A 27,469-nucleotide genomic window follows, 5' to 3' on the forward strand; every position below is an offset into this window, starting at 1 on the left:
GCAGTGGACAGTCTATTTTTTTCCGAAGCTGTATGTAAGGTTATGATTGTCTCTTCCATAAGTATGACCTAACAGATACGAGGTACATGTTCAAATCAAATATAGCTTTTACTCATAACAAATAGACTTTTAACTTTCAAATACATTACTATATTATTTATTTATTGATTTATTCTTAAAATACAAAAAAAAAAAAACTGGACATGACGGCCTTGTACTTTATAATTTTGGATCAAGATTAGACCTGCTCCTGGTCCACATACAGTCCCTTGGTTGACTCTGACCAGCTCGTTTAAAATTATTTGGAATTACAAAATAAACATTATATAATTTCACGTCATTCTTGGAGTAAATCTGCATTGGTTTTATTTTTAGGTGTTTTTGTAATTACATTTTTTTTTTTAAGACAACCTCACTTTTTCGTTGCTTAGTCATAACATAAACTCTTCCCAGTCTGACCAGTCATCAAAACAAAGATATTTACTGCTTTTATAAAGAAATACAATTAATATTATGCAGAATTGAGTTAAGCATTTTGTCCCTCCACAATATTTTTCTGTTTCTCATGTGGCCCCACGGAAAAAATAATTACCCACCTCTGATCAAAATGATGTTTCAGAATGAGTTCACATGAGTCTCCAGTGTGTTTAAATCTAAAATGTCTCTCTGATCTGAGCGGTCACTCCCTAAACACCAGCACCTGCACCAGTCAGCCAGGCTAGTGCAGCCTCTGCAGCTCAGTGAGGGAATTCTGGAGGTTCTGAGCTTTCACACGAGGCCTGAACATAAACTGAGAATGAGACAAGCTTGGATGTGTCTCTATCTGCAGGTGAAGGCTCTGGAGACACAGGTTCAGTTGTGATTGTATGGTAAGAGCAGAAGACGACACAATTCCTTTAAAATAATTAATTTAAAAATAATCTTACGGTGGACAAGTAACTGATCAGAGTGGCACATGTTTTTCTTCTCAAATTTGATGTTCCAAAATCAAATCTTTTGGCTTGTATCCTTTTTTAAATTTTATTTATTTATTTTATATTGTATGTCTTCCAAATTTAGGAATGTTATTTTTGATCCTTATACTGAAAGTGTTCTCCTGAGCAGGGCTGACAAACAACTAAAGTTATCGAGGAGTTTTTGGTGCGTGAAGAAGCCCTCAGTCGTCCAGGTAGAATCCATGACGAGGAGAAAATTCAGTTTGTCGACTGGACTAACTTTTGTCCAGTCGACAAACTGAATTTTCTCCTCGCCAAGTTCTTGGTGCATTTGTACATGATATGTGTTACTATTGCGTTACTCTTTCATTATTGCTCCTCTTTCCAAAACTTGAACTCAGGTTTTTAATAAAAGACTGATCTAAAATGCTAGAGAGGTGGTCAGAGGTGGGTACTTGCAAGTCGTCACTTGGACTTGAGTCACTATTTTTAAGACTTGAGACTTGATAAAATGGACTAAGACTTGGGACTCGACTTGGATTTGAAGGTCAGTGACTTGGGACGTGACTTGGACTTGAGCCCTGTGACTTGAGAAAACTTGATTCTTTTCCTAAAAAATATATGTTTTTAGAAAATAGCTTTCTCTTTACAGTTGACAAATGTGGTGATTAATTTTACAGGAACAAACTGGAGCATGTCCCTCTCACTTCTGTTTGTTACTTTGGATAGAACTGAAGTACTGTGATGTGTATCCTCAAATGTGCTACAGTAATATACAGTGCATTTCTACAACTCTTAAAAAATCATGGTATTTGCATAAGTACAATTTAGTTTAAAAGTCATAAAAATTGCTAAAATCTAAGCTATATTTGGTACTTTGGTTGAAAGACTTGAAATGACTTGAAGCTCAAAGCAGATGACTTGGACTTGACTTGGACTTATGAACCAGTGACTCGAGACTCGACCTAGGGCTGCCTGTATTTGACTTGGGACTTGACTCGGACTTGAGGTCAAAGACTTGAGACTTGCAAAAACAATGACTTGGCCCCACCTCTGCTAGAATCACATTTAAACGTAAGAAATAAACGACTAATTTGAGTAGTTTGATGCATAATTTGAACTCTTACTGACACTTGACTTGTAACTGAGTCTCTGGTCATATCAGTGTACTTTTAAAGGAACTCTACATAGCCTGCACTTTTATACACTTAAAAAAAAACTGCTACAATCACAAACTGAACCTGTGCTGCCAGAGCCTTAACCTGCAGACAGAGGACACATTCACATGCTTTTGTAACCAGTGTTGGGAAGGTGACTTTTAAAATGTAATCCCCTACAGATTACAGATTACATACCTCAAAATGTAGTTTGTAACGGAATCCATTAAATTATTTAAAGTGAGTAACATAATCTGAATACTTTGGATTACTTGATTTGCTGTAGAGAAGCAAAGACGAGGAAATCTTCACATAAGAAGTTTTGTCTGATAAAAGAAAATGAAAAGCCCAGACTTTACTGAACCAAATTAAAAATATTATTGATAGAAGAGGAGGAGACACGTCCGCGCAGCATGGTTTAGTCCTGTTAAATCCTGTTTTAGTCCTGGTTTAGTCCTGTCTTAGACCTGTCTTAGACCTGGTTTAGACCTGGTTTAGATCTGGTTTAGACCTGGTTTTAGTCCTGGTTTAGTCCTGGTTTAGATCTGGTTTAGACCTGGTTTAGACCTAGTTTAGACCTAGTTTAGACCTGGTTTTGTCCTGGTTTAGATCTAGTTTAAATCTAGTTTAGACCTGGTTTTAGACCTGGTTTAGACCTGGTTTAGATCTAGTTTAGATTTAGTTTAGACTTGGAATTACCAAGTGGGGTGGGGTGGGGGGGATATAGCCCAAAATGTGAAAACAGGAAAATACCTCTGTGTAATCCATTTTATTTCAACAAAGTAACTGTAATCCAATTACCACTCACTGAAACAGTAACTGTAACTGAATACAGTTACTCATAATTTGTACTCTGATTACGTAACTCCGGTACCTGTAATCTGTTACTCCCCAACACTGTTTGTAACCAAGAACAAATGAGAATTACATTTGTTATCAGTAAAAGCTGTATTTGATTTGAGCTTGATGTTTACCTCGTATCTGGGGACACAGTTAGGTCACGATTATGGAACATTGCCCCTTTCAATTCCGGCGTATTTTCCACCGCAGCCGTAATCCCGACCTCTTCCCGAACGAACCACAAACATGAGTCAAAGTGAGTGATTTTAATGAGTTAAAGTCTGCAGTCACAGCTCAGACCAGAGGAGGCGCTACATTCACAACATTCCGGGACTTTTTAGATGCTCCCAATCTCTGCGTCGGACACTATATACATTATTTACTATACAAGGCTCATGGTACTGCTAGGATATGGACAGTACTGCAATACACAGGCTCATACACCAGTCAATATAAGGATTATTATAAATGCGCCGTCAGTTTACAGGAAGACAGTTTCTCAGAGCTGATTCACAGTTTTAAAATGCACAATCGTAACAAAATGCACTTGTGTACTACTGATTTAAGTCCTTCATACGTCGTACTTTTCAATATTTTACTTCTTAAAGGTCCTATATTCTGCAAAATCGACTCGTGAGAGCTTTTATGTGTTTTGTTTCATTCACACACGTTTGAGAAACCCTTTATTATTAGTCTGTCAACATCTCCAAAGCTCCAAATGCTTTGTTCCACCTTGTGATGTCATGAAGCGGTAATTTTAAGTTACCAGTCATTACTTTTAGCTTCAACTGAACATATTTACTTTACTGTACTACTCTAAAATAACCATACGTTGTTATCTTTTTAAACAGTATTTTCATTTTAACTTTTGTTCAGTTAAGAGGGCTGGGTATCATTAAGCAGTTGCCAATCCAATAAATACCTCGATACACAGGCCATGATATGATACGTTTTTCGATACACTGCCCTTTCGATTCAATATTTTTTCAAATCGATTTGACACGATTCAGTGAAAAACAAAGACTAAATAATGGCTGTGATACTAAAAGTTACTAAGTCTACTAAATTTGTGCAAAGTATTTTACTCATCAAAAGCTGAAAATTTCAACACAATTGTACACACAAAATTTTGATAAAATATTGTACTATTTAAAAATATTTTACCTAAATAATTTGGTAAAATATTCCTAAAATACTCTTAGCGATATATCAGTACAGCAGCCTATGATACTGATACTCTATCATCAAATTAATCCATATGATACTGTATATCGATATTTCAATATTTTTACACATAACCATAGTTAAGAGCTCCACAGAAAGTCTACATCATCCTCTAGTGCACCGAGACGTGAAGAAGTGTCGACAAGCCTAAAATAATAGATCATAAACTCAAAAACTGGCAATTCCAGGGCTGCAAATGATCCAAATGATTCTAGTGAAGGTGGATCGAGTTTAAAAACACAGTGGAGCACTTCCTGTATTACCGCATGAGAGAAGAACTCCGGCTAAATCTGCAGGGTTTGTGTGTTAAACATGTGAGAATGAAACAAAACACAACTCCGGGTTTTAATCAGGATATGACGTTATAACACAGAGTAAATATTTGCGTAACATAGTCCCTTAAACCTTTGTCGACACGGTGCTCACAAAGTTCCAAATAAACAGACCGGCTCCTTCATATTAGTGTCACATTCATTTTAAAATTGCACTGTGTGACTTTTATCCACAGTATGGCATTTAGAGTGCGCTCACACTTTAACACTTTCACCAGATCATAACTGAGACTAAACCAGGACTAAACCCACAAGACCAGGACTAAATAAGGACTAGAACAGGACCAAACCCAGTCTATTTTTAGGTCTAAATTGGGCTCCTAGACCAAAGAGCTACAAATGTGAACGCACCCTAATATAAGCAAGGTGATGCCAGCAGGCCAAGTTACAGATCAGATCTGTGCAGAGGCGAGTCCGCTCACAGTATGAATGGATTTCTTTTGAATAAATAAAAGAAAGATAGGTTTAATGCTATACTGTGGAACATTCTATTCCATAGTAAAACAACACAGTAACATTGCGGGACGGGTACTATGGGTAGAAATTGGTGGTTGACAAAATGAACTGGTCATGATCATGTTGGACTGACGTAGTAATTAGAGATGATTTTACTAAAACCACTACTTTAATATAAGCTCAAATTTTTGAAGTAGATAACGGTCCATGTACTATTCGTTTTTCTGAATTTCAACTAAGAACGAAAAACAGTAAAATGGGAAAACAGTTTGTTATTTTATTTTTCGGTTTTACAGATTTCAATCTCTGTTTCATTTCTAATATTTAATTTAAAATTTATTTCAGACATGTCAAACTCAGGCCCTGGAGCCAAATTTGGCCCGTGATATAATTATATTTGGCCCGTGAGATCATATTAAATATGTATTAGAGCTGCCCGCCGGCTACAGATCGACTATAGAGACATTATTTATTTAAAATGTTGTTATTATTTTATATTATACTTTTTGGATTCAATGTTTAAGCAAAACTATTATTAAATATTTATTTTAATAAGAAAAGATTTAACATTACATGCAGATGTTGCTGAAATGTGTCAATAAATATTTAGTTTGGTTCACAACTTGGTCCCAGTTTTTCATTTTGACCTCTGTGAATTTGAGTTTGAGAATGTTGATACTTTATTCTCTCTGGTTTATTTGCCCCAGAAGTTCTGCTGCTAGAAGGACTTACCTGAAAAGTCGTTGCAATTTTGTGGACAAACATGTCGTTTACTTTTATAGTGATGCGTTTACTTTCGTGTCTTAAAAAGAAATTGTTGAACTACATGATGAGAAACAAGCGATAGCAGAAGCAGCGATAAACCCCTTTGTTCAGTTGACACTGAATTCACATGTGGCGCACCAAACACTATAACTTCCAGGGCAATTAAACCAGAGAGAATAAAATATCAAAATGGAAATAAGGCATGAAGACATAATTTTTTGACTGGTGTTATTTCAAACAAACTTTGAATTAAATATTGGAAATAGTCAAAATCTGTTTTTTTTTGTTTGACACCAAAACAGAAAAATGAAATAACAAACTGTTTTCCCATTAGAAATTCCAAAGATTGAACGGAACACGGAGCGATTTTTGAAGTTACACCGTGTAGCGCTCTCATGTTTCTCATTATTGCTTAGTGGAAGTGGGTGATGTAACTAAACCCTTACGTATTATGCACAAAAAACAATCTCCTTTGAACACAAGCACCAAGATAAAGTCTGAAATGTGCGTTTAAAAAAAAAACAACCCGATGTGCCGGAAACATTTGATGAAAACAGTGAGGATCTGCAGACCACAGTCCTGGGTGTAGTCCAGTCCCAGGTGAGGGTTCTGTTTGTGGAGTCCGTGCTCTTGGGGGGGGCGGGTGGATGTGTGTGTGGGTGTGTGTGTCTCCTCAGTAGGCTCCACGTTTGCGCTCCAGAGGGGGCATGTAGTAGGTCTTGTAAGCCGCTCGGTGTGACTCTTCCCTGGGCTGTGGGCAGACGGATAAACCCAAGTTCAACACAAATGAAAATATTGGTGGATTTCTCTGTCGGTGACTTTAAATGAAACATGAAATCTCACAAATGTTGAATTTGATCATTTCTATCAGTGACTAGAGCCAAGAACTCACTGTATTACAACACAATTTTGGCTGCTCCCTGTCTGACTCACTCACCATCTCACTCCCAATAAAGCTAGAACATGTTTTTTTTTACAATTATATTAAAACAATCTGTGCAATTTATAATGAACAGGAACCACTATGTACTGTAGTTGAACGTTTAAAGGGCATATTTTCATGTTGTTCTAACTCTGACTTGGTTTGGTGGATCGTATAGTTTTACATCAGTTATGTGACAGTTTGTGGAAAACAAAAGTGAAAATAAAAATACAAAAATACAGGAAGTAGCACTGAGTTCGAAAACAGAATTCCTTTAAGTGCCTATAATTCTCCTATATAAAATTTTGTTCATGTATTCTACTTACTTTTTGTTCATTTGTGTACATCTTACTTTATTTTGATTCTAATTACAATGGTTACATTTAACATTTAGGTTTTTTAGTTTATCCCTTTTTCTGACACATTTGGTGGCAAGTCCCAGCCTGATTCATCAGCCGGTTTCACTTCGTGGAAACCGTCTGACCTCGCAGCATTAGGATTCGTTCGCTCAACAGTAGGCGGGTACTTTTTTTAAATTTAACCAATCGCTGATGTTTGGTCGTGACGTATGTAATGCGCTGCTAACGGGGCTAGCTGGTATATTAAGCTTTTCCTAAATCCCGTAGGAAGAAGGACAATAACGTCTTTCTCCTTGATAAAATTCACCAAACATTCTCTTTGTTCCGGCTTTAAATCCTCAATCTTGGGAATCCTTGCCAACACAGAATGTATGTCTCTTCACTGACTGGCTGCTGCCCGGACTCGCACTTCCGGGTTTTTTGCGAACCGTCTATTCTGATTCCTGACCTAGTCGCTGGAGAGAAATGAAACTGAGCGGAGGCACTAGGTGGGACCAGCCTGGCTAGGTAAGTCCAGCAGGCTTGAATCCTTTTGTAAACAAGGGCCACTAAACACTATTTTACTTAACAAACAGTTGCATTGTGTATCATCCAAATGAGACAATTTATGGACAAGTTACCATTAATTTAACAAAATACAGGTTGTCTTTTATTTGTATTAGTCTAAGCATTGAGCAACTATTGTGTAATTTAGACTAAGTTAAGACTAAGTTTGGCCTTTGACATTGACATGAAGGTTGCAAATTAAAAGTTATGGAATAATGTCACATCTGCTTGATCTTGTGTCCAACCAGAAAGTCAAATTATAAACTAGTAAAACAAAATTAAAAACGAGACAAGTGTTTGAGTGAAATGAGTAGTCTGACCTGTCCTGTGAAGTATTTGTCACGAGGCTGTGGATCCTCGTTGTGAGTGAGCAGGTGAGTGTGGACTTGCCTTGGCCAGGCGGGGGTGGCACTTCTTGGTGGTGATGGCTGGCAGCGTGCCGCGGTGGGTGACGGTGTAGGCGGGCATGGTGGACACGGGGAAGGAGATCTGGGGCATCACCAGGCTGAGTTTGGGCAGCTCGGTGGGGTAGTGCTGGAGGTTCCGTCTGTGGAGGGGCTCTGCTACATGCTTCAGGTTATGCTGTGGAGAGACAGGGCGGTGTCTTCAGTAATAACCCATAATATCATATCAGAAGTAGGAAGTATTCAGTTACATTTACTTAAATCACTTTTTAATAAAATGTAGTTTTCATATAACACTTTACTACTGCTTGTGTAATATACTGTATTTGACAGTGTAACAGGATTCCCTCTGTGAGTAAAGCCCGTCACACTCTACAGGAGAATCTGGCTGCGATTTGCTTCTCCTCATGTGTGTGGTGTCACTGTCAGATTGTAACCACCAAACATCAGCAACGCTACGATATCAGGCAATAAAACAGAGTGTCAAGGGCAGACGAAGTGACAGACACAGAGGCAGAAGATTCAAACTCGGGACATAGCGAAAATAATGAGAAGAATTTATAACTCACCTCTCGTAAAATTTAAAACTGCAGCATCTCATCGACATCATTATTTATAGAAATTGTCCTCCACAAATAATGACCCTCAGTCCACAAAACAGAGCTATTCATCCAGTTTGAGGCACTGTTTGAAAGTAAAAAGGCCGGAGTAGTTCCTCACGTGTGTTTGTTTACATTCACACAGCGCACGGATCGAGGTGAAGCTGCAGATTAGCGATAGTGATTCCTGTGGACTTTATCACCAATCTTTTGAGCTTTTTACTCTGACTTGGGTAATTTCTCAGATCACTACTTTGTACTTCAACCTGAGTAATATTATTTTGAATACAATGTATAGGTACTCTACCCACCTCTAATACCTAAGGTTTTATAACCATTACAAGCACTACGTTTATGTTTATTAAGTTAAATGTATAACTATAACTTTTACACGATTGTTGTGAATTGTACTATTGTGAATTGACTTGTGTTTGTAATACACAAAAAATGTATATTTAAATGTATATGTATATGTAAATATGTGTGTATGTGTATGAGAACACGAGGACTCCTGTTCTTACACTGAGAGGGGTCTGTCTGGGGTGGCGCCCCCGCAGAGGTCGGGTCATTCTGGTGGGACGCCACAGGTGCTCTAAAGAGTTGTGCACCCCGCTGCTGTCTAGACCGTCCACATTCCCCATACGCTGGAGGCTCTCGGCTTTTTTCTCCGCAAGCCTGAAGAAGACAAGGCAAATACACTGTTTATTAAGCACAAGCCAGTCACATCATTTATTTCATTCTGAAGTACATGTGTGTGTATCTGATGTCTCTGAAGTACATGTGTGTCTTTGAAATGCATGTGTGTGTACCTGATGTCTCTGAAGAACATGTGTGTGTCTTTGAAGTACATGTGTGTGTACCTGATGTCTCTGAAGTACATGTGTGTGTCTTTGAAATGCATGTGTGTGTACCTGATGTCTCTGAAGTACATGTGTGTGTCTTTGAAGTACATGTGTGTGTACCTGATGTCTCTGAAGTACATGTGTGTGTCTTTGAAGTACATGTGTTTGTACCTGATGTCTCTGAAGTACATGTGTCTCAGAGCGGTGTCTGCGCTGATGCGTTCGTCGGGGTCGTAGGCCAACATCTGGTAGAGCAGGGAGAGGGCGGGAGCGGGGCAGTTGGGGATGAGACGGGACAGTCCTGTGCCTTTCTTCTGAGGAAAGTTAAACTGCATCGCTCTGGACCTGCAACACGACATTAGGTGCATTAGATTAGGGTGACCAGATTTTCAAAACTAAAAACTGGTACACTTTTGGTTTGGGTTGGTTGGTGATAATAAAATTGTAAAAAGAGTGCATAATTAAGGAAAATTGTTATGCACTCAGCCCATTCATGACTAACATGTGCCAGTATAGTCACATTTTCTTTGTGTTGTGGTCATTTTTAAGCAGCTTTTCTGTAATTTATCTAAAAAAAAAAGACAATTTATGCCTCGCTTTACTGTCAGCAAGTATCAAATTGAACAAAAATAGGGAGACACCTGGGACATTTCTTGTATAAAACTGGGACAAATCACTGGTTTTGGATAAATCTGCTGGGACAGGGGACACAGGGCTCAAAACTGGGACTGTCCCGGGGAAATAGGGATGCCTGGTCAACCTAGGTTAGCATTAGGGTTAGGGTGAACAGATTTTCAAAATAAAAAACAGCAATATCCCTGGTTTGGGTTGGTTGGTAATAATAAAATTGTAAAACGAGTGCGTGATTGAGGAAAACTGTTACACACTCGGCACTAATGTGAGTAGTATAGTCACATTTTCTTTGTGTTTTTATCATTTTTAAGCAGCTTTTCTGTATTTTACGTAAATGCGTCAATTTATGCCTCTCTTTACTATTGGCAAGTATCAAATTGGTCAAAAATAGGGAGACCTGGGACATTTCTTGTATAAAACAAATCACTAGTTTTGGATAAATCTGCACTGACAGGGGACACAGGGCTCAAAACTGGAATTGTCCCGGGTAAATAGGGACGTCTGGTCACCTTAATTAGGATAGCATTAGCACATACAGCTGGCCATAATGTACAAAGCGTGCCTCATTACTCAGCTATAGAGATCTCTGAGTAACTTTTTTGGGCACACCTCATTCAGTGTTTTCTTTGTGTTAAAGCTCCTATATTACACAAAAGAGTTTCTGACATGTTATAATGTTGTTACCTCCTCAAAAACAAACCTTTATTATGAGTCTGTCTAAATCTCCAAAACTCAAAATGCTCTATTCCACCTTGTGACGTCATGAAGCAGTAGTTTTCAAGTTACCAGCTCCTTTTACCTTTAGTTCAGTAACTGTTAATGATAAAAATGATTCTAGTGAAGAATGTCTGGAGTTTAAAAACACACAAGCCATCAGGGAGAACAGAGTGTTTACTATTTGAGGGAAGAACTCATCTTAAATTTGTGTGAACTGAAGAAAATACAACTCCAGGTTTGTCTTTGATGAGGAAACAACATTATAACAGAGAAGAAAATAGCATAAAATGAGTAAATACAAATTGATGACACCAAACACTAGCATATGAAGCAAGATTTTGTAAAGAGAAAAAGTTAAATAAATGAAAAAGCTTCTTATTTACATTCAGATTGGTATCTTGTTAGTTAGTGAAATACAAACAGCTGTTATGTGTCTTGTTTGCTTGGTTCCGGTTCAGTATGAAGAGCACGTACTGCTTAAACTTGTGCAGGACGCTCTGGTCCGGGGTCCCCAGCACGTCGTGGATCTTGGCAACTTGGTCCAACTCATTGGTCCCAGGAAACAGAGGGTTCAGACTGGAACACACAGGGAGAGGCTCGTCATTACAGCTGAACACTCTGGGATTGTACCACCCGCTCAGTAAACAGAAAGTTGTATCCTCAAGAAAATTTAAGCAATGCACTTGCACTTAGGGAAACCAACACTTGTATTATTTGGTAATAAACTATATTAGAAAAATAAAAACCTTGGCTATTGATCGGAGATTAGAGACCTGTATACACCAATACCAAACCATATACTGTCAATGTTATAGACTGTGATTCGCTAAAGTAAATTCTTCTAAACTCAAATAATTCTCCTAAATACGGCCAAAATGATCACTTCAGTAAGAAACATGGATTCTTCTGTCCAAATAAAGAATGATTCCATATGTAGGTAAGTACATGGGGAAAATCTAAGAAATCATCATATTAAAGAAACTTTATGTAGCCTGCCCTCTTATAGTTTTAAAAATGGTTCTACAGTCACAGATGAACCTGGGTGGCAAGTGCCTAAGGGGCTGTCTACTCTATGCTTGTGGGTAAAAACGGCAAAATATTTTATCGGAAGTGCTTTTCCTTTAGACGGTGACGGCGTTTTTGGGGCTTCCAGAGTGGAAAAGTTGAATACGCTCTGCTGTAGTGTTTCCGTCTACACTGCCCAAGATTCAAAACTCTGGTCAGATGTGCTCAGGTCGCGTACGTGTTTATGTGACATACATACAGTACACAGAAATATATCAGATGGCAAGCAAACCCAATCAACTTCCACACACTTTTGCATCACCGTATACACACAGATTTTGTCTAAACACGGAATAAAAAGTGAAGATGTGACACCACTTTTGTGTCTTCTGTTCACGCTGTCATCGTATAAATGTAGCCTGAATCTGCAGATGGAGGACAGCACCTCTAAAATTCCCTCCCTGAGCTGCAAAGGCTGCACTAGCACTGATTCATGACTACAGGGGCTTAGGTAGAGACCATACAACTCAGAGAGAGACATTTTAGGTTTAAACCAACCGGATTTCAACATCAAATTGTTATCAGTAAAAGCTTGATTTGAGCCTGATTATCTCATATCTAGAGACACAGATAGGTCAGGTTGGACTGGTACTTAAAATCTAAATCTCCATAGGTAGTTTAATACTTATTTTTGAAAGACAAAGCAGGTTTTTTCTAGTAAGATCAAAGCATATTCTTTTGTCCACCTAAGATGACGTGGTAAACAGAGCAGTATGAGAGAGAGGAGACATTTTCAGAAGCATTCAGAGCTGACCGTGCCAACTCTGAATATCCCTGTGAAAGCTGAGCCCGTGTGTTGTCCTGTTTGAGAAGGATAATCCTATTCTCAGGTTTAAACTGTGCTGTACTCAGCCACTCCCCATTCTGTCTGCTCCATTCAAATGTGTCTTTGTGTATGCACACGTGAGCAGAGTGTGTACTTCATGATATCAAAGTGTGTACAAATACTTCATGCTCTCAAAGTGCGTACGAGTACCTCATGATCTTAAAGAAGACCTATTGTGTCTGTTCTATAATTTTCGTGAATCATTATGTTATATATTACACATTTAACATCACAAAATTTATCTAAAATGACTTGATAAAAGAAACAAGTCCGCTGATAAATCCAAAGACTTCTGCGTTAGAAAACTGCGGTGCCAATGGGAGCTGATGTCTCCACGAACTGCTGATAACTGCAGATCATGTGGCGAGCAGTGAATTTTCACTTGTATCAAAACAACTATGCAACCAGGGCTGTCGCGATAACTGCAAAAAAGAATCACTGTGGTGCATGTTGGGCCACCACGATCACCGCATGTGACCAACCGACCCACAGTCCTGCACGGGTCCATTTTTAGAGACCCTCACCGGCCCTGACCCATTAACATTCCACCCATTACCGCGCGTGCCCGTGATAACCCAGGACTAACCCAGGACTAACCCAGGACTAACCCAGGATCAGGGTGCGCCCACGTAGACCGTCGGGTGACCGCAGGAGAAGCGTAGAGCTCCACGCAGCATGGAGGTAAGTGCAGCCGTCGCCCGATCTCGCTTTTGCGAACACCCTGCTCCGCATGCTCGGGGTTCTTTCTCTTTTAAGTCTGCGGGTACCTGACCTGGTGCAGGACTCTGACCCGAGCTGGTGCAGGACTCTGACCCGAGCTGGTGCAGGACTCTGACCCGAGCTGGTGCAGGACTCTGACCCGACCTGGTGCAGGACTCTGACCCGACCTGGTGCAGGACTCTGACTCGACCTGGTGCAGGACTCTGACCCGAGCTGCCACAGTGAGAGCTGGAGAGATGCAGCGGCACTTGTTCCAAAGTCAAATGTTACTTCTCCCCCCTACACACGCTATATCCACACGACAACCAAGGTACATGTGCATCTGCAGCAGGCGCATCATCATAGAGAGTTTTCAGAGCCGCTGGAAATATTATAACTCCAGGGGATGTTGGGTGGGGGTGGGGGAGCGGTATCACCCCATACCGCGCTGTTGAGCTGCTATACCACACCGCAGGAGAAATTTCCTAACCGCGACAGCCCTATATGCAACACTGTTGAAAACCTAAGTGTATCACCAATTAAGAAAATAAAAATGTAGAAGGAAATCTGTCACAGTGAGCGTGTGGCAGTGGCGGTGAAAATAGGACATGATCGGCAAAACGGTGTCTTGAAAATAAGCGATTAAAGGCTGTTCAAACATGCACGAATCACTCCAAATACAACTTCAGCAAAATGGAGAAAGAAAGAACTATGACATGGTTAAAAGCTCTGAAAAGTCCATTTTGGAGAATGGGTCTGCTTTAAAGTGTACAAGTACCTCATTATCTCAATGTACTTCATGATCTCAAAGTACCTCATGATCTCAAAGAAGACACAGCCGGCGCTCCAGATGTCCATCTTGAGGCTGTAGTATCCGTCGGTGAGGAGGCACTCCGGAGCTCTGTACCAGCGTGTGGAGATGTACTCTGTGTGAGGAGGGGATGAGTACACGCTGCGGCACGAGCCAAAGTCGCCCAGCTTCAGCACGTTTTGCTACAGGAACAACAAGCAGCATGAGGAACAGTCAAAACATGTGCAGAATATTCTAATCAAATGTGAACAATACTGAAAGAACAGTCATATTTTCCCATCATAATAAGTATTTCTTGAGCCATTTCTTGATTGGTGCACTGTATTTTTGGCAATAACTGTATCTATCTTACATTTATTCTATTACAGGAGGTCTGTATGGGAAAAATGGACCATGGACCATTCAAGGCTAGGATCTGGGGTTTTATCATTTCTTCTTTTGTGTTCGTGTTGTTTATGTGTCAAATAAATATTCCTGATAATAAAAGTGTCTGACCTTGATGAGGATGTTCTCTGGTTTGACGTCTCGATGGAAGATCCCACAGCTGCAGAGAACCAAGAAACACATGAAAACTACACCTGGATATGAGCTTATACACAGCACTATTACGATTTGTGTAGGTCTACCTGTGCATGTGTTTTACTGTATTATATAACGAATAAGCCTACCTGTGCATGTGCTCCAGAGACTTGCACAGTTGGTACATATAATGCTTCACTGTGTGCTCTGGTAGAGGACTTTTCCTTCCTGTAACAAAGTAAAGAAAACACACACACAGACACACAGACACACACACATACATCAATCTCATTTCAGATTTTTATCTTAATAATTACAATATGTTGGTTTTGTACAGAGCACTGTTGCTTACATATGTCATCCCTTTACATTTCATGGATTATTCAGTGTCTCGACATTCAGGTTGTAGGATGTGTGTATACATGGGCGAGTAGTTATTTAATGTGAAGTAGTTTGAGTGTCAAATGGAGGAGCAAAAGCTCTGTACTGTATGTGAGTGTTACTCTGTGGTGGTAAACTACTGCTCATGTTATTTTAACATAATCTGTACAGATGCTGTAAGAGCCACTGTGAGGACTTTTATGTGTTTGCATCAAACACTGTTTAGGCTGTGTAGGTGTGGCCAGGTGTGGCCAGGTGTGCCTATTTAATCTGATGAGTCTGACCTCAGAGGACTACAGAGCAGATGCAGAGGTTTTTGACCCATTGTTGCTGTGCTGGTATGAGAAATGGTAACAAGGGCCAAGAAAAGGATTCCTCAGTAAACACAGGAGGACTGGACTCTTTATCCACACCTTTAACTCTTGTTAGTGTAGGTGTGTGTTAGTGTAGTAACTGGTGACACAGGGCTGCTGGCCATTACAGATGTTATACGCACTTTATACTGTAGTCATAAATTTTATATATACACAAACCCAGTATGTGCTCACAGATGTTATATACGTACCTTGTATGTATTCATAAATGTTCATCTCCATGAGCTCACAGATCAGAGACACTGTTCCAGTCTCTTTGTCGCTGCACAAACATCAAAACATTACACTCACATGATGTCATGTCTGTCAGAGCTTTTTACACGATCCTAACAGTGTCACATGATTATGCCGTTTACCTCTTCAGTGCGTCAGAGCTCTATCTACTTCTTACCACTGCAAAAGTCGTACTCTGTGAGTGTACTATTCACTAGTATAAAAGTTCACATAAATATTGACATATTTCTGTTAAATACATTGTGCTCTTGTGTGCTTTAAAATATATAATATTTTAAATGTTACTTCCCATTCCAACAGTTTTCCTGAACCTGAACCCAATGCACACATCATATTACATCATAGTACAGCTGCTGTAGTACTCACTGGATGAGCTTTTAGCAGTAGTAGTAGTAGTAGTAGTAGTAGTAGTAGTAGTAGTTTTACTCACTAGATGAGTTCGTGGAGCTGGATGATGTTGGCATGTGGGCTCAGTCTCTTCATGGCCTGGACTTCTCTCAGGTTGTTGGCTTGTTCCAGACTGAGCAGCAAACACACAACACACTGTTCAGACACACAGGCTTAAGAGCACAACACACACACTACATCACACACAACACACACAACATCACACACACATCATCACACACAGCTGTAATTATTTAGACACGTAAAATAAGATTTATTCTATTTGTCATTTCGACCTCTGCAAATCTGTTCTAAAATGAGATTCTTGTATGAGTTTATTAGTTTAGATTTCTTTCTCAAACGTTAATCTACTCCGAACAGAAGCCGACTCTTTAAAAAAACTGCAAAAGACAAATACTTCCCCACTCTCCCCACAATCGTGCAACCCTATACCACAGACTCAGTCAAATGAAGCTCACTGAGGCCTAGAGTTAAAGGAGTTAAAGAAGCGAATTTGGAGCCGAGTTGTTGGAATTTATTTACGGACAAAATGCAAAATAAAAAAACTCCAGGATCATGTAGAGCGGATTAATATGAACATTTTAAGAGCAAAATGAGGGGGGGACAGTTTTTCAATGTAAAGTGAATTGGAAACAGAGTCGATGGAGCCGGAAACGCCCCCAGTGCTCACTTCCTGTTTGGATCGCGGTGGTTTGTGGGTTAACTCTGTTCGTTTATGAGCACTTCCCTTGTTGTCAGTGAAACACACAGACCTACAGAATGTTGTGTCACCTGAAACCACTACAGCACTGAAAGACGAAGTGATTTACAACCATGTGCTCTGACACCTCCCCTCCTCTCTCTTCCTCTCTCCTCCCCTCTCTCCTTTCCTCCTCTCTTCTTCAACCCTTCCCTCTTCTCTCCTCCCCTTTTCTACCCTTTGCTCCCCTCTTCTCTCCTCCCTTCTTTCCTTTTGTCTCCTCCCCTCCCCTCCCCTTTCCTTCTCTCGTCCTCCGTCCTCTACTCTTCTCTCCTCCTCTCTTGTCTCTTCCTCTATCCTTTCCTCCTCTCTTCCTCCATGCATCAACCTTTCGCTCTCCTCTACCCATCCGACCTCTTACCCTCATCTCGCCTCTCCTGCGATCTCCTCCTCTTTCCTCTTCTCCCCTGCCCTCTTTCTATATTGTCTCCTTCCCTCTCCTCCTTCTTTCGCTTCCTCTCCACCTCTCATTTCTTTCTCTCTCCTCCAGCCTTCTACCCTTCACTCTCCTCTACTCATTCAACTCCTTCCGCTCTTTTCTCCTCTTCCTATATCCTCTCCTTCCCTCTTCTTCTCTCCTCCACTCTCTCCTTTCCTCCTTTTTTCCCCACATCTCGTCTCTTCCTCTATCCTCTCTTCTGTTCTTCTAGATTTCCCCTCTCCTCTTCTCTCCTCTCCTGCGATCCCCCATTTTCCTCTCCTCCCTTCCCCTCTTCCTATATCATCTCCTTCCCTCTCCTCTCCTCTTTTCTTTCTTCTCCTCCTCCATTCTCCCTTCTTCTCTCCTCCCCTCTTGTTTCTTCCTCTACCCTCTACTCCGTTCTTCTGTCCTTCCCTCTCTTCCACTCTCTGCTAATCCTGTCTCTCCTCACCTCCCCTTTCTTCCTCTCGTCTCTTCCTCTCTTCCCCTCTTCCTATACCATCTCCTTCCCTCTTCTTCTCTCTTCCTCTATCCTCTCCTCCGTTCTTCTACCCTTCCTTCTCTTCCACCTCTAATCTTCACTCCTCCTAACTCCTCAACTCTCTCCTTTCCTCTCCAACTCTCCTCTAATCTTCTCTCCTCACCTCCGCTTTCCTCCTCTCTTCTTACATCCTCCCCTCTTCTCTCCTCCACTCTCGTCTTTTCCTGTATCCTCTTCTCTTCTCTCCTGTCCTGCGATCCCCTCCCCCTTTCCTCTTTTCCCTTCCCCTCTTCCTATATCGTCTCCTTTCCTCTTCTCTTCCTCCACCCTCTCATCTTCTCTCTTCTCCTCCAATCCGTTCCCCTCTTCTATTCACCCCCTCCTCTCCTCCCTTCCTTCTTATCCTCTCTTCTCACCGCTTTCTATCTAGTCTCCTTCCCTCTCCTCTGTGGTTCCTCTCTCCTTACCTCTCTGCCTCTCCTCTCTTCCTCCATTTTCCCCTCTATCCTCTCCTATCCTCTTCTAAACTTCAAGCTCTCCTCACTTCCCCTTTCCTCCTCTCTTCCTTCATTCTCCCCTCTTTTCTTCCCCTCCCTCCACTCTTCTCCTCCCTTGTCTCTTCTTTTATCCTCTCCTCCCCTCTTCTACCCTTACCTCTTTTCCACTCTGCTCTAATCTTCTCTCCTCACCTCAACTTTCCTCCTTTCTTCCTCCATCCTCTCCTCTTCTACCCTCTCCTCTTTGGGCCCGGTCAAGCAGAAGTAAACAGCAAGGCCAAAAATTCAAGTTAATGCATCTGATATAAAAATTTATTGAACAGATACATATGTACTCTAGTTTATGAAACTGTTGACCTTTTTTCTGTACCATTTTTGGTTCTAAAGTTACATACATTTTAAACAGACCATGTATGAAACATGGAACAAAAATTATTTCCCAATTTTCAAAGACCTGCAAATCATGTAAATAAATGGATGTATTTCATCATATCTTGTGTTATTCCATCTTTGAACTGTTGATGAAGGTACATGACTTTATAAAAAAATGTATTTAAAATGATAAAAATTTGCTTGGAAGGACTGACATATTTTATAGAAATAGTTTCCTTTCATTTTGAAGTAATATTAAAGTATTTGGAAGAAAAAAAACTGACAAATTATGTAAAATCATGCACCTTCTACTTGTTTGCAAAATTTTTGTTACTTTTCCCTCCGTTACCATGACCTTTCTTCATAAAAAAATCTCATTACTCAAAAAGTAAGAGGTTTTTCAACCTAATCTTGTACCATATGGTAGAAAACTATATGAAGCAAATATTCAAACCAGTTTGTTAAGGATATGTAAGTGAGAACCAAGAGTTATCACTGTTTGGATTTATTGCCCAAAAAGTGCTGCATTTTCATTCCCTCCGTTACCGACATGAGTTTTTTCATTTTTTGTCAACAACTTGAAAGAATATCACAGGTTTAACTTGACCCTGTTGGAGTGTTAACTCTTTCCTACATTCTGATACTTTACTTATTTCAATAGTCCCTCTAGTTTCTGAATAAGAGACATTTGAATGTAAAAAATCTGCCCCTGTTTCCCTCCGTTACCACTTGACCTTTGTCTCTTTCCTCTATCCTCTCCTCCGTCTTCTCCCCTCTCCTTCTCTCTCTTCCTCTCCACCTCTCCCCTATCCTCCATTCTCACCTCTTCTCTTGTCCCCTTTCCTCTGCTCACCCAACACCTCTCTCTCCCCTTCTCCTCCTCCCTTGTGTGCAGCATCCTTGGGTGTCAGTGGCGTGTGTTTGTGTCCTCATGCACTCGTGTGTTCGTGTGTTTGTGTGTCGTGTGTTCGTGTGTTCATGTGTGCAGAGTCGGTCTCAGGTGTCTTGAGGACGGGACCAGAGTCTGTGGGACACGTACGTGCTGATCGACTGCTTCATGGTTTTACAGGCGTAGAACTTTCCGTCTCTGAGGCTCTGGGTTTTCACCACCTCTGAAAACGTGCCCTCGCCGATTTTCTTGATGATTTTATAACCTGAAGAAAAAGAAAAAAAAAAAAAAGAAAAGGAAAAGACGGCGTGTGAATGAAACTGTATCCTTCATCTGTAATTACCTCCCGCTACACGCAATTAGCTGATGACAGTGAATAATGAACCGTTTCAAACCATAAATTACATTATTTATTAAAAACTACACGCGTGGAGATTAATGTCGACATGTGATGCCATTTAAGGCCAGAGTGAGGAACTTTTTGCCCCAAAGTAAATGTAAATAAAAGCATGTTTTTCTTTCTTAACAAATGAAAACAAAAACATATATCTACACTTTTAAATGGGGAAAATAGTTGCGTAAAAGTTGCATAAAGCAGGAAAATGAAAAACACAAATAGGGATCTCATTTTATAGCAACGTTAGGCAAAACTCTTTTTTATTTTTAACTAATTTGGTCATTTTGCACTTTTGACGTAAGATCTGATCATTGTCCAATCTTTCATTATGTTTTTTTTGTTTTTATTGCACCGAAAAACAAATAAAAACATAAACTCTGAGCGGGCTCGCATCTCCACAAACCTGACTGCTCCTTTCACTATGGTGACCAGATTTTCAAAATAAAATACTGTGATATACCCGTTTTTTTTTTCATGGTTGGTAATAATAAAATTGTAAAACGAGTGTGAAATTAAGTAAAATAGTTGTGCAGAAAATATTTACGACGAACATGTGAGTCAGTATAATCATGCAACATAAACTACATGATTAAAGCCATATTGTGGAACATTCAAGACATTTAACATCTGCATGAAACAAAGTTACACACTGCACCTTTAACAAGGGCTGTGCAAAAATACTGAAAAATCAATATATCAGTATCGATATCGGGGACTGCTGTATCGATATATCGCCAACAGTATATTTAGGTATATTTTACTCAATTATTTATTATAAGAGCTGCAGTTTTGTTGTAAAATATTTCATATTAACTTTTTAGACTTTTAGTTTCACAGCCCTGACTTATCCTTTGTTTTTCACTGAACCGTATCAAATCAATTTGAAATATATCGCATTGAATCGTATTAAATCAAAAGTGCACTGTATCGAGATATTGTATTGTATTGTGGCCTGTTTATCGAGGTATGTATTAGGGTGAGGTATTATTCAGAAGTTGCCGATACGATACATACATCGATACATAGGCCACGATACGATACATATCTCGATACAGTGAACTTTCGATTCGATGCGATATATTTCAAATCAATTCAGTATGGTTCAATCAAAAATAATCGCTATAAAAAGTGTTTGCCTTTTCCTCTTGAATAAGCAACAAACTGATACATAGCACGATGATAACAAAATAATTGAGTAATAATATACAAAAAATCTCTTGTGTGATGTATCGATACAGCAGCCCACGATATCGATACTGTATCATCACATTAAATGATACGATATATCGATATTTCAATATTTTTGCACACCCCTAGTATGTATTGTATCTGCAACTTCTTATTGATACCCAGCTCTACCTTTAACTAATCTGTTGGTTTCAAAATGATGGAAAACTGGACTGTTGCCATAGCGATTAACAATATGAAACTAAATATCCTGTTTTTAAATGGTAAAAAATGTTGCACATAAACAGGAAGGTGGAATAACCTATAAAAATAAATATAAATAATACGTATATACATTAGGAGTGTGCAAAAATATTGAAATATCGATATATCGTATCGCTTAATGTGATGATACAATATCGATATCATGGGCTGCTGTTTCTATATATATCGCCAAGAGTATTTTTGGTATATTTTTACTAAATTCTTTTGTTACAGTTTTGTTGCTTGCTTAGAGAAAGGAAACTTGGTTTTTTTTGGGACACATTTGACATTTTCACAGTTTTAACGATTAAAATGTGCTTTTTTCATACAAACTTTGCACAAGAAGTGGTTTAACAAAGACTTTTAGTACCACAGCCGTGATTTAGCCTTTTGTTTTATTGAACCGTATCGAATCGAATTGAAATATCACATCGAAAGTGCACTGTATCGAGATATGTATCGTATCTGCAACTTCTTAATGATACCTTGTCCTAACATACATACATATACAATAGGTACGTAACGATATCCAAATCCCTCGGTACAATATTATCACGATATGCATCTCACGGTACGATATTTATTGCGATATTTTGAAGTGGCAAATATAATTGTAGATAGCACACTTTTTTTGCTTTTAAAATACTTTGGCAAGATTTTGGTGTGAATGATTTGTGTCAGAATCTCAAGAATTCAAGTAAAAAAGATAATTTATTCACGTTTGTACTGAAATGAATCATGGGATATGTAGTTCCCGATGTTTATTAGCTGTTCCTACTAAAGAACAATGGATTTACACAAAGGAAGTTATAATTCAATATATTGTGACAGCTCTCGATATTATTGTGAGACTTCTGACGATACGATATCACGATATTTGGGTTATTGTTACATCCCTAATACACTTTTTTGCTTTTAAAATACCTTGACAAATTTTTTGTGAAAATTATTATTGTCAGAATTTCAAGAATTCAAGTAAAAAATATATTTATTCATGTTTGTGCTGAAATGAATCATGGGATATGTAGTTCCGAATGTTTATTAGCTGTTCCTACTAAAGGACAATGCATTTAGGCAAAGGAACTTATAATTCAATATATTGTGGCAGCTCTCGATATTATTGTGAGACTTTTGACGATACGATATCACGATATTTGGGTTATTGCCAGTGTTGGGGAGTAACAGATTACATGTACCAGAGTTACATAATCAGAGTACAAATTATGACTAACTGTATTCGGTTACAGTTACTGTTTCAGTGAGTGGTAATTGGATTACAGTTACTTTGTTGAAATAAATGGATTACACAGAGGTATTTTCCTGTTTTCACATTCTGGGCTATATCTGTTTTTTTCTCGGTAATTCCACTTATTGCCGGACACTAAACCAAGGTCTAAACCCAAAGTCTAAAAAACCAGGTCTAAACCAAGGTCTAACCAGGTCTAAACCAGGTCTAAACCAGGTCTAAAACCAGGTCTAAAAGGTCCAGGTCTAAACCAGGTCTAAACCAGGTCTAAACCAGGTCTAAACCAGGTCTAAACCAGGTCTAAACCAGGTCTAAAACCAGATCTAAACCAGGACTAAAACCAGGTCTAAACCATGTCTCAAACAGGATTTAACAGGACTAAATCATGCTGCGTGGACCGTGTCTCTTCGTCTTCTATCAATAATATTTTTAATTTAGTTTAGTAAAGTCTGGGCTTTTTATTTTCTTTTATCAGACAAAACATCTTATGTGAAGATTTCCTGGTCTTTGCTTCTCTACAGCAAATCAAGTAATCCAAAGTATTCAGATTACGTTACTCACTTTAAGTAATTTAATGTATTACGTTACAAACTACATTTTGGTGTGTGTAATCTGTAATCTGTAGGGGAATACATTTTAAAAGTCAACTTCCCAACACTGGTTATCGCTTCATCCCTAATACATACATAAACAAATACATAAAAAATAAACTCATAATTTTAGTCATATATCTAATAATTTACCTACACTGACAAAAGCATTTCTTATTTTTAAAAACTTCTCTATTTTAAACGTGTATAAAGAAAACCAAAGTTGCAGCTTCTAAACTTGTCGGTTGTTCCGCGGACGAGGCGCGCTCCTCCGGGGTGACAGCGGAGCGTCCTGCCCGCTCTGCCCGCACAGCGCAGCCCCTGCCCCGGCTCACACTCACACTGCATCCCGCCGTCCCTCCGCTGCGCCCGCATGTCTGTCGCTCGCCCGCTAGGCCCATGTCCACAGACCGGGGGGACCGTGCGCTCTTTCCCGCGGCATTCTGTCCCCGACGGCGGACAGTCCTCACCGGAGCTGGGGTTAGCTTAGCCCGTTAGCGTGCCCTCTCAGTGCCGTGTAAATAATGCTAGAGGGAGCCGCGGCAACGGAGAGCGTAACCATGGCCTGACCGCAAGACTTTTTCTGAATGAAAAAGTAGGACTGTTGCCATAGCGACTAACAAATAAAATAAAATAAAAATAAATAAATAAATAAATTGATAATGATGATGATTATTAATAGTAATAATAATAATAATAATAATACAAAATTTAAAAAAAATAATAATAAATACACTTAAAAAATAAAAAAATAATAATTGGTAATTATTATTATTATTATTATATTATTATTATTATTAATAATAATAATAATAAAATAAAAATAATAAATAATAATAAAAATAAACTTAAAAAATAAATAAATAATAAATAATAATAAATAAATAACCATTACCTGACTGCAAGACTTTTTCTAAATGAGAAAGTAGGACTGTTGCCATAGCGACTAACAAAAAATATAATAATAATAATAATAATAATAATAACAGCAACAATAATAATAATAATGGATTAAACATAAAAATAAATAATACAAATAAATTAAATAATAATAAAAAGAAAGAAAGAAAGAAGAAAGCGTAAGGTAACCAGATGTCCCTATTTACCTGGGACAGTCCCAGTTTTGAGCCTTGTGTCCCCTGTCCCAGCAGATTTATCCAACATCAGTGATTTGTCCCAGTTTTATATAAGAAATGTCTCAGTTGTCCCTATTTTTGTCAAATTTATTACCCACAAACAGTAAAGGGATGGATAGATTGTCAAGTGTTCAGCGAAAACACAGAAAACTGTAATTGAAAATGGTACCGACAGAAGTCCCTCAGATTATGACTAACCCACAAATGAGTCAAGAATGGACAATGTTATGTGCTCTTTTCAAAATGTTATTTCCACCAACCATCCCAACCCGAGTGTGTCCCAGTTTTGAATTTTGAAAATCTGGTCACTCTAAGTAAAATACAGAAAAGCAGAAAAAAGACCAAAACACAAAGAAAATGTGATTATACTGACTCACATCTTACTCATGAATGGTCTCAGCAAAACAAGTTTCCTTGATTACGCGCTCGTTTCACAGTTTTATTATTACCAACCACCAAAAAAACAGAGATGTCCCAGTTTTTTATTTTGAAATTCTGGTCACTCTACCAGTAAACAATTACAGTTGTAGCAAAAGTGATCATGTACTGACTGCAAGACTCTTTCAGAATGAGAAATTAGGACTGTTGCCATGGTGATTAACAAATCAAAACAAAAAAAAACTTTTAAATGGGGAAAATAGTTGCATAAGTGGTGCATATAGCAATAAGATGAAAACCACAAATACGGCTCGAATTTTATAGCAACGTTAGGCAAAAATCTTTTTCATTTTTAACTAACATTAACATTTTTTGCACTTTTGATGTAAGACTTCATCATTGTACAATCTGCACCAAAGGAGGTTTTATTAGTTCACTGAATAAACATGCAGCCATAGATATTTGAACAATGTAACGTAAAAGTTTCTGGGAATGCATTTTTCTCCTGTAGGGACACAAGGATCACCCCTTAAAGTAGCTCCTACACACACCAAACTTTACAATCTTAACAAAGCTTTAACAGATTGTACAGAAGGAATTGTTGATATCTAATTGTAAATCTGATCTAAGTTTTAACCCCGAACAATAAAGGCAGAATTTGAATTATTACACCAGTTTTCAATAAGACCTAGATTACTCAAATATCCTAAATTAAACAAGAGATTAAATGCAAGAAACTATGCATTTTTCAGATTTAAATGTCCCAACACAGTGCAATTTGGTCAATATTTACACATATTTTGTATGAAAATATTACATGATCCGAAGCTGCAATGCATTTTATTCCATTCATGAAAGTAAACCACAGAAGAAGATTCAGTTCAACTTTTTTCCCCCCCCATTTACTTAAAATGTATCTTTTTACCAAAGCCTTTTGTTAGTTGTATTTTATTTTATTTTTTTGGTTCTATGTTGTGCACTGTAATAGTTTTAGCTTGATGCACTTTTATGCTGATGCACTTTTATTCACTGTTTTTACATGTAGCACTTTGAGATTATTTTATGTAAAGTGCAATATAAATAAAACATATGATGATTATTATTTATTTATCTGCAGCGTCTTGTCTTAAATTGTTAATTGGTTATTTTTTTTGTCTATGTTCAAATATGCAATGTGATTTTTTTTCCTTTCATTTTTGCTTCTAAAAATCTTCATTATAATGGATCTCAATTAGGTAAAAAGAACCATTTTTTATGTTTGAGTCTATACAGATAGATAGTGTATTAATATGCTATATATGTGTCTTTAGTGAATTTAATATTGGTCAGTGACATATTAGTATACAGTGTTGGGAAGGTGACTTTTAAAATGTATTCCCCTACAGATTACAGATTACATATCCCAAAATGTAGTTTGTAACATAATCCATTAAATTACTTTAAGAGTAACGTAATCTGAACACTTTGGATTACTTGATTTGCTGTAGAGAAGCAAAGACGAGGAAATCTTCACATAAGATGTTTTGTCTGATAAAAGAAAATAAAAAGTCCAGACTTTACTGAACCACATTAAAAATATTATTGATAGAAGAGGAGGAGACACGTCCACACAGCAGGGTTTAGTCCTGTTAAATCCTGTTTGAGACATGGTTTAGATCTGGTTTGAGACCTGGTCTAGACCTGGTTTTAGACCTGGTTTGGACTTGGGTTTAGACTAGGTTTAGACCTGGTTTAAGACCTGGTTTGGACCTGGGTTTAGACCTGGTTTAGTGTCCGGCAATAAGCGAAATTACCGAGAAAAAAAAAAAAAAAAAAAAGGGATATAGCCCAAAATGTGAAAACAGGAAAATACCTCTGTGTAATCCATTTATTTAAACCAAGTAACTGTAATCCAATTACCGCTCACTGAAACAGTAACTGTAACTGAATACAGTTACTCATAATTTGTACTCTGATTACATAACTCTGATACATGTAATCTGTTACTCCCCAACACTGTCAGTATATAATATATTCAAAGTATTTTGTTAAAGCAGGTCCTGACAAAACACAGCTAGCGTTCTCTGCATTACTGGGCCTTCAAAAACACCAGTATTTGTCCATTTGGTTTCCTTTGATCATTTATATTTCTAGTCTTGTATTTACATTACATTCTATTACAATTTCGCTTTTCCCGCAGTCGCAAGATGGCCGCCGCATTTTTCCACGGCGCGACCTTAGACCCTCCCCTCTAGGTTTTATACACGCCTCTCCCCGCTGCCCTGTTAAGCTGCCCGTCGCCTTGGTAACGGAGCACGCTTCGCCCCGCGCCGTGACCTGCGGAGGAACCCGAAACTGCAGCGCTCCTCTCCCCGCCTCCCGTCACCGTCCTGCCGCTAAAAAACCCGCTCCATGTGACCGGGGAAAACCTCCGCACAGCCCCGGCACGACAGTCTGGAGCTCCACGGGCCTTGGCGGAGGTTTTTTTTGTTTGTCTTACCTTCCGTCCAGAGGTGGTTGGTCAGCTCGGGGTTCTTCTCGCCCGGCTCCGTGTGGCTGTCCCCGGGCACCTCGTCCGCGCTCTCCCCGCTGTTGGAGTCGCCGGTCCGGGGTGTTTTGCATTTTGCATTTCGCAGAGCTGCACGGTTTTTAATGTCAATCAGCCACTTTGAATAGTGCATGTTTAGCGCACCGAGGCCGGTACGAAGCACGACATAAGGATCCTATTGTGCAAAATAATCCGGCGCTCCGTCTATCAATGACATTTCTTTAAAAAAAAATCCTGCTTCAATATTCCATCAATCAAAGCATCTGTCCACATTCACCCCCCGGAGAAGAAAAAAGGCGTGGATCTGACACTTTCGC

The 27,469-nt window shown here is 38.9% G+C and overlaps 1 protein-coding gene across 5 annotated transcripts; it reads right to left on the reverse strand.

Moving 5' to 3' along the window:
• Window positions 1–6,082: 6,082 nt before the first annotated feature.
• Window positions 6,083–27,449, reverse strand: LOC110161359 (MAPK/MAK/MRK overlapping kinase). Of its 5 annotated transcripts, none has more exons than XM_020926094.2 (12): window positions 27,105–27,449; window positions 19,598–19,712; window positions 16,071–16,160; window positions 15,598–15,668; window positions 14,801–14,879; window positions 14,628–14,676; window positions 14,136–14,314; window positions 11,206–11,307; window positions 9,553–9,726; window positions 9,061–9,214; window positions 7,927–8,118; window positions 6,083–6,460 (listed from the first exon to the last, which is right to left on the reverse strand). In XM_020926094.2, the coding sequence occupies exons 1-12, from the start codon at window positions 27,283–27,285 to the stop codon at window positions 6,383–6,385; spliced, it is 1,464 nt and encodes a 487-aa protein (XP_020781753.1). In that variant the 5' UTR covers window positions 27,286–27,449; the 3' UTR covers window positions 6,083–6,382. The 5 variants fall into 5 exon arrangements, with proteins under 5 accessions (XP_020781753.1, XP_055010920.1, XP_055010928.1 ...); XM_055154945.1 differs by lacking the exon at window positions 27,105–27,449 and adding an exon at window positions 24,218–24,330; XM_055154953.1 differs by lacking the exon at window positions 27,105–27,449 and adding an exon at window positions 23,453–23,618.
• Between the last annotated feature and the right edge of the window lie 20 nt (window positions 27,450–27,469).

Source organism: Boleophthalmus pectinirostris, unplaced genomic scaffold (genome assembly GCF_026225935.1).
Source record: "Boleophthalmus pectinirostris isolate CB_2022bp ecotype Guang Dong unplaced genomic scaffold, ASM2622593v1 HiC_scaffold_10, whole genome shotgun sequence".
Taxonomy (NCBI): Eukaryota; Metazoa; Chordata; class Actinopteri; order Gobiiformes; family Gobiidae; genus Boleophthalmus; species Boleophthalmus pectinirostris.